General features: G+C 34.4%; 1 protein-coding gene and 1 pseudogene across 1 annotated transcript; one reads left to right on the top strand and one right to left on the bottom strand.

Annotated features, from left to right (window-relative positions):
* Nucleotides 1-1,406: 1,406 nt before the first annotated feature.
* On the top strand, nucleotides 1,407-3,318 carry LOC121782653 (ethylene-responsive transcription factor ERF118-like). The gene is made up of 2 exons (XM_042180598.1): nucleotides 1,407-1,766; nucleotides 1,884-3,318. The coding sequence occupies exon 2, from the start codon at nucleotides 2,048-2,050 to the stop codon at nucleotides 2,987-2,989; it is 942 nt and encodes a 313-aa protein (XP_042036532.1). The 5' UTR covers nucleotides 1,407-1,766; nucleotides 1,884-2,047; the 3' UTR covers nucleotides 2,990-3,318.
* Nucleotides 3,319-5,727: 2,409 nt separating this feature from the next.
* On the bottom strand, nucleotides 5,728-8,055 carry LOC121781091 (annotated as a pseudogene).
* Nucleotides 8,056-8,329: the final 274 nt, after the last annotated feature.

The following is an 8,329-nucleotide window of genomic DNA, read 5'->3' as shown; positions in this document are numbered from 1 at the left end:
TAAATATATTGTCGAATCCATTATCACTGCATAATCTATTTTTCTGTATCCATACACTATTTTTTGACAAAACATTTATTCAAAAAAATAATACCTAAAAGTCTCTAGATTTTGTTGCAACTTGCAATAATGAACCATATCGCGGAAAATATAATGTTAATATTTTTAATGATTTGCTATTATTGAGATTTATTTGTTACCATATTATTTTACTGATACCTTGAGAAATAATAGGCCGAATAAGGGGATAAAATTGGTCAATATCAATTGAATCAAATCATCTTTGCCACTACTATAATTATCTTTTTTTCAGTAGAAATTCATCAAATTAGAAAAGTGGATTGCCTATGATGGTTTTATATTACGATATTAATAGTTGAAACATAATTAAAATCTGATATAAATAAGAATCTCTCAACAACATGCCACCTCATCACGTATATACACCAATCTCTATGTACACCTATACATACACTCAAAATCCCCACTCCATTTTTTCCCTCTGATTGAATAAAGTTATATGGCCATATTATGGCTAGCCATAAATGGATTAAATAGCAAAAAAACTATTTTTTAAAAAAATTTTGGTTTAATACTACTTGATTTTACTTTTATACTCCCTCCGTCCCGGGCTACTCGCCCCTTTCCTTTTCGGCACGGAGATTAAGGAATGAGTGTATAGAAAAGTCAAAAATTACGGCTGTAGGTGAAAATTTTTACTAAAATGGAAAGAGTGCAAGTAACTTGGGACGCCCACAAAGGAAATAAGTGCAAGTAGCCCGGGACGGAGGGAGTATCATTTTCATTATTTGTTGCTCAACATGTTACTGTTGCTCTTTTGTAGTTTTTGCTCAACTTATTACTACTGTCATTTCTTGATTGTTGCTCAACGTATACAGTAATTCGTGATATTAATGTGTTTTACATAATGAAATTCAAAGATAAGTATCAACTCACAAGTTTATTCACACACATATAAGGTTATATCAATAATTCTAATTTTTTTATATATAAATGAATTAAATTAACTTTTTATGACCGACCATAATATGACCATTCAGCATCTCTATTTGAAAATACAATAAATAAAACAAAAGAGGTAGGCAGAAATACGTATATTCATTTACTTTATTTCAATATGCTTTAGATTTTCGATGTAAAACACACGTCATTTCCCTCCTTGTTTTCATATTACTACTTGTTTCTTTCCAATTTATCTTGAGATTTGCGTTATGCGTCAGGTCAGTCAAATTGTTTCATTGAAATAAAAGCAATTTTAATAATAATAATAATACTAAATGCTAAATAAAAAAAATACACTACTAAAAATAAATGCAACTTTCCGCTATATTTAATTCACACACACTGTTTTCCTCACTGAGTGGTTTCTCTCTAAACACTGCACTAAATACTGTAAAAATTCAATCTTTATCACTTTCTACACCGCTCGAGTGATCTGAGCCGTTGATTCTCAATCCCATTTCCTCAGTCTCTATTTATAGCAAAACCAATTTATTTCCCTCTCGTTTTGGGTGAAGCGTTGAGCAGAAAAAGGCGAGAGCTTTTGAGATACGGCGGCTCGGGCAAGAGATTTTTATGTCGGCTAGTTTTGATTTGGTTGCTGTGTCTGGGGCTGTTCTCAAGCTCTGTTTCTCGTCAATTCCTTCGATTTCTGTTCGTTTCATGCGCAAAGCCCTCTGCTGCTCGATTCAGCAGAGCGACCTCTCTTTCTCCCCCACTGTTTCGATGCGTTTGAGGCCCAAACGGTGAGATTCATTCAAATTGGAACAACTTTTTCCCCAATTTCATGTTTAATTTCGTAAACCCTAATTCAATTTTGATTTTAATTTGGGGGTTTATGTTTTGTCAATTTTGTGTTGCAGGACTTGTACTGGAGTTGTGTGTTTTGGGGGTTTTCACATAAATCGGCTGATAAATCGATTGATTCGAATCTCAACTTAGGAATTTTGTTAGATTGGTAGAATTGGTAGAATAAGTGAAGATTTTTAGGGGTTTTTGATTTGTCTTGAAGAGAGAGAGAGAGGAAATGAAGGCGGAGCTTCGGAAACCCGTTTTGGTCAAGGTCCGACCCGAACCCGTTAAGCCAGCTATGAGAAAGATCCGATTCGTTTGCGATGACCCGGATGCGACGGACTCCTCCGACGATGAGAGAGACGGAGAGAGGAGAGTGAAGCGTGTGGTTCATGAAGTCCACTTTCCTTTGGTGAATCCGAAGGATTTGGAATCGGAGAGCTCTGAGAGTGGATTTTTCAAGAAGAAGAGGTCGTTTTCCGCGGCGGTGGAGAAGAATCCGGCTGCCGGGAAATACAGAGGCGTGCGGCGCCGGAAATGGGGGAAATGGGCTGCGGAAATCCGCGACCCGATCCAGAACAAACGCGTCTGGCTAGGGACATTCGGCTCGGCCGAGGAGGCGTCCCGGGCTTACGAGACGAAGCGTCTCGAATTCGAGGCCTCGACTTTCTCGTCCTCCGAGAACGGCTCGGTCGTCGTTCTCGAGCGCGTCGAGAAAAAGGTCTGGAGGGACAACCCTGTCTACGCCTCAGATGAATTTTCGAGTGGCGGTGGCGGCATTGCGTCGCAGACGAGTTCGTCCGTGATGGTAGCGGCAGAATCGGTCGGCATTGCGTCGCAGACGAGTTCATCCGCGCCGGCAGCGATGGATTCGGCCAATAATGTGATGGATGATGGATTGATGGGATTGGCTCAGATTGATCTCGATGTGGAGCTCGAAGCCCTCGTCGACGGTTTCGTGCCGTGTTTCGATGATTTCGCCGATGACGACTTGGACGATTTCCCGATTTTCGGGTTTGACGACGGAGAACAGGGCAGCGCGTTGCCGGATTTCGACTTTGATTTCGATTTCGAGGGTGGAGCGATGGCGTGGATGGACGAGGCGGCGCCGGTGGCACCGGGTGCTATGAATGGGATCAATGGAGCAACGCCTTCTTTCAATATAGCTTGCTTATGAGTCTATTAAGTTTTGCAGTTACTAGGAATTTTGTTTAGTGTTACTTTTAATATTTATGTCTATGTTTTGGGCTTTTTGAGAAAATGATGTTTCTAGAACTGGAAAATTTTAGTTTTAGCCTTTAGGGATGTTTTTATGAGTTTTGATGGGAGTTTTTTGTGCTATCGAGTTCGGAGTTTCCTTCGGGTTTTCTTGTGCTTTTCGAGCCGTTCGAAGGGGTTTCGATTTGTCGATCAATAATAGTTTCTCATTTAGTTTCGAGTCCTGTGTTACAAATGAAGTTGTGATTCATCGGATTCGATCAATAATAGTTTTTCATTTAATTTTAAGTTGTATTACCAGTTATACTCTTATTTATCGTCTTACCAATTAAGTTACATTTTAGAGAGAATGATGTTATTTACTTGCCGCTCTCTGCTTTATGATTTTATAAGATTTGGTATTATCAAAAGTCGTTTTCAAAGTGATTAGATTTATTTATAAAGTCCAAATTGCACCACGGATTCGAACCATGTGTCTCTGTTTCACTGATACATATATTGAGTTTGAAAGTTACATTTTCCTAATGCTATGATTCCATTGCTTATATCCCACCACATCTCCCTTTTGTACTCTTGCTGCTTATAGCTTTAATCACCAAATTATTTAGTACTATCATCTTTAAAATTTTGCCTCTAAATAGCTGAATTATTAATTATTCTGATTTAGCAACCAATTAAGATTTTAATGCTAACTTGACTTATTATAATATAGTATAATACAATATTGTTTTGCTGCGTAAAATGAGATATGGTTTTTGATTGAGGTATGATAATTACTCAATAAAGATATCAAGCTATGTTAGCGCTGAAATCTTGATTGGCTACAAAATTAAAACAAACTAATAGTTCGATAATTTATAATATTAAAATTGGTATGTAGAACTAATTTTGGAAGTTTATGAACTTTGGAAATGTAAAATGTCTTTTTATGCCAGGGACTGTCAAATTTTTATTTTTGATAATTCTATGACTAGATTTTTTAAATAAAATTCCACATAATTTGTTTGGAATGACAATTATAATAGGAGGTGCTGGAAATGATTTCAGTGTTCTAAATTATTATTGGGTTGACGGCCTATAATTATTTATTTAGGTACAATTATTTTATTTGTTTGCTAAGCGAGAGTGAGTGTGTGCGTGGGCCATTTTAGTGTTGATTGTGTAGGCTTTTTCAATTTCACAACACCAATTAAGCTTTATAATACAAATATGAAATATAGTGAGAATTATATATACAAAGCCAATTTTAATTGCTTTTGGATTCCTGAGGAAAATATTATTCTCGTATGTTTCGTCGTATTGATACATTCGTAGCGTTATTTGAACATATAAACATTAAAACTTAGTATATTTAGCATACATATATGAATGACATACTACAACCCAATTTGAATTAATTTTTTTGTTAAAGCCAATTCAATTCATTTTGGCTTGTACTATAATTTTCATTACATCCAGGTCATTTCTTTCTGGCTTGTACCATTTTTTCGTGGATTAAATTATAGTGTCCACTTCTATCTATGAATGGGGTGGTTGGTGGAAATTTTTGACATTGGTTTAATGTGTAAGTTAGTTGCTTCTTAGTTGGAGCAATACAAATTTATGTTTATTTGGTCAACGAAAAATTTCCCATTTTTAATTTTATTAATAGAATCTATACAATTCAATACTCTCACCTGTCCACTCATTTAAAATAGAGTTCTTACTTTTGTATATAATGACAAAATGTTCAAAATATTAAATATAATAAGCAAAAGTTCAAGAAAAAAATGCAAAACAACAAATAAATAGCAGAATTTCCAAAATCGGCAAAAAAAGTCAAACTATTATGTGCATGCTGAAGTATTAGATTTTAGTAGTATATTAATAAAATGAGGTGTATGTAATATTTTATTGTGTCCATGTTAAAGTTACTCTCTCTTATTGTGAAAGTTATAATTGCGATTAAATGTTGAGAATAAACACATGCAATGAAGACATAGCGTAGGGTTTGGGGAGAAAATTATAAAAGTGAATTATTGTAATGGAATGTGACACTTCCCACCCGATAATTTCAAAATAGCTCATTATTTTTATTTCCTCCTTTACATTTATTGTGATTTTATTTGGTTGCATATTTTTCTAAAGCATACATGCAATTGTTGACTATAATCTTGGGAAAATAGGTTCACATTCTCTTTTAGCACTTTGATTATTTTATACACCTATTACCTATATAAATATATGACAAAACCATGTTTTCTAAATTCCTTGACTTGTATATCGAAGGCAAAATCAAATTGTCGAGCATCTTATTTCATAGGTTTGTTTGCTTGAGTTAGATTTGTTGAGCTCCTAATTATATTATACACCTACTATATTTTTACTTTCTTGTCTTGAGTAAAGTAGAAGAATCATTTCTTTTTAATTTCTTGTTGACCAACTTCTTCAATTATAAACTTAGCATTGTGTTTTGTGGGCCATTGTAATGCTTAATTCGAAAAAAAAAACTAAACGATTTGTAAAGTGCAAGTTCTCCTCTATTTAACATGATTAAATCATATTTAAAGAGTTTGGGCTAAAATTGTAACGTGCAAAAAATGTATTTGTTCTAAATATTTTTTATAGTGGCTCAAAAGGCCTGAATTTTAATTGGGCCCATTTATTATCACTTTGTTAACATAATAGGGAAAAAAGCTCGATTAATCCCAAATTGAGTTTTTAAACATCATGGAAGAGTTCCATATCTCATTTTCCTACAAGCAATCTTGAAATAACCTACTATAAAATAAGACGGATTTTAAGTAGTTCGTTTTTTTGTCTCAAAGAAATCCTTTTTCTTGAAAACTTGTAAAAAAATCATCAAACATTTGGTCAAGAGATTTCATGGGAGGAAGCCCCATCTCAATAATCTTGCTACTATCCATACTATGTGGCATATCACCCCCTTTTTGAGTGCTACACCTGAAAAAAAACAAAACAATAAGAGTACTATCGTTGATTCAATCACTGAAAGAAAAGATCGATTCTTTGGGAGGAATGGAGATAGAATCAGATATATTCTCGAAATGCTTCATTCTATTAACTAGGTTATCTCTAAATTCGATACGATATTGCTTGTCACACATACTTATCTTCATAAGGGTAATTAGGGTATTTCGCTTGAATGATTTCTGACCAATGTGCCACTGAGCTTGAACATAGAAGTCTGCCATGGCTAAAATGTGTGCATTCACAACATCATATATGTGAACAAAACCTATTCTTGTGTTGGGATATTCTCCTCTCACACCTATCGAAACCTATTCAACACAAGTAATTTATAGGTGTAATCAAATCATTCTCGCGTTCTCATTTTAAGAAAAAAAAAAAACAAAAAAAAGCTCAAACCACCTGAGAAGTTCAACTAAACAACGACACAAAATGACCCAAACTCTCTTGCATTGCAATATTAAGACAATTAAGACAATTTAATTACTAGTACGTTGTATCTCTTGCATTGCAATATTCAGGATCGCTCCAATGAGATTCATTGAGGGGGGACGCTTCTTCGGCGTCAAATCTGTATCGGGTCGAAGAGCAAGATGAGGTTAAGACAACCCTCTTCACACTCATAGATTTCTTGCAAGATTTTAGCACGTTTAGGGTTCCGTTTATGCATGGATCGATCAATTTTTTCCTGCAAAATCAAAATTAGTAAATATGTGTTTATTTTCAAGAAAAAGTAAAAAAAATTTGGTAGTTTCAACGTTCAAATGTGAAGAAATATATTTTCGAATTCCAGCTTGTGAAGAAATATATTTTCGAATTCCAGGTTCTACAAATGTGTTTTTTACTATCATAAACATTTTTGATGAAGTTATTGCATGTAGAATATTGATTATAGTGGTTATTATAGTACTAGCATTTTTTCAGAGAAATTATGGGTTGAACTCGGCACCTCATACAATAATATCTAAGCTCCTTATCGCTAGGACAAAGACTCTGGACCGAAATTATATTTGGGTTCTACTAGGGAAGATTGCCAGAACAAATCATAAAATTTGGTTAAATTCTAGTTCGTTTACAATTTCAACAATATTCTAGCAGCCAAATCACAAAGTTTAAATTTATTCACAACTATCAACAAAATTTTTTGGTGAAATTATATCTGATATGAAAGCCGAAAAATCATATGTTGATGTTACTACGATCTTTAAAAAATGTCAACTTTTCACACCAAAAATGACGTCACTCTATTGTAAAACATCAACAACATGTAACATATATGATGACAGGATTTTGTGTCATGGGGTAATTATGAAAAAATTCCAAGCTCCTTGTTTTCCCTATTGATTTTTAATGTTGTGATACGTATCAGAATTGGACCAAAAAGTTTATGTTTTTTTGAAATTTGCCCATATTATATACTACCTCCGTCCATAAAAAATAGAGCACAATTACCATTTTTGGTCGTCCACAAAAAATAGAGCACAATCATTTGTGGAAAGTTTTCAACAAATAATAATCCTACATATCATTCCACTAACACTATTTCTCACTTACTTTTTCTCCTTATCTCTTACTTTTTTCTCTTCTCTCTTACTTTACAAATTTTACATTAAAACCCGTGCCATACACAAATTGCTCTATTTTTTGTGGACGGAGGGAGTATCTTATAAAAGCATGGACTTGCCTTTACGTTGTCATCATTCGCCACGAGCACCGGAGACGCCACGTGGAAGACGCCGTCTGCGCCCTCCACGGCGGCGTCGAAGCTGCCCTCTTCCACCAAATCAGCTCTCATAATCTTGAGTCTTTCCTTTGCTCCATTCAGCTGCAGGAGATAGCCTACTTTGTCTGTGTTTTCTGATGTAAGAAAATAATGTAACAATGTAAGAATTAATTCCCATGTTTATATAAAAATAAAACAAAGAATCACAAATTGTACCTGGATCTCTAGCAGTAGTTCTTACAGTGTGACCCTTTTCAAGCAGAGATTTGATCAAATAAGCTGCAATAAGACCTGTTCCTCCAGTTACACAATATTCTGGCATCTTGATAAACTCAATGTTATTGACAATACATTTGGAACTTGGATATATATAGGAGTTTATGTTTGTTTATAAAATTGGATAAGTTATTGGATCATAGTAAGAAAGCACAATTATCATGTAAAAGCAAGTAGATAGTGGTTTGGAGTTTGGTTACCAATGTCATGATCCACCTCAAGACTAATCCTCTTTTTAACTACCATTTAATCTTAGGAAAATTATTGGAAAAACCATAAAATTTGATCCAATTCCTTAAAATTTTGAGATTTCATCACAATACCATAAAA

The sequence above is a fragment of the Salvia splendens genome, chromosome 20 (genome assembly GCF_004379255.2).
Source record: "Salvia splendens isolate huo1 chromosome 20, SspV2, whole genome shotgun sequence".
In the NCBI taxonomy this organism is placed as follows: Eukaryota; Viridiplantae; Streptophyta; class Magnoliopsida; order Lamiales; family Lamiaceae; genus Salvia; species Salvia splendens.
Note: the sequence above shows the minus strand (reverse complement) of the source record. Positions and strands in the feature narration are given on the sequence as shown.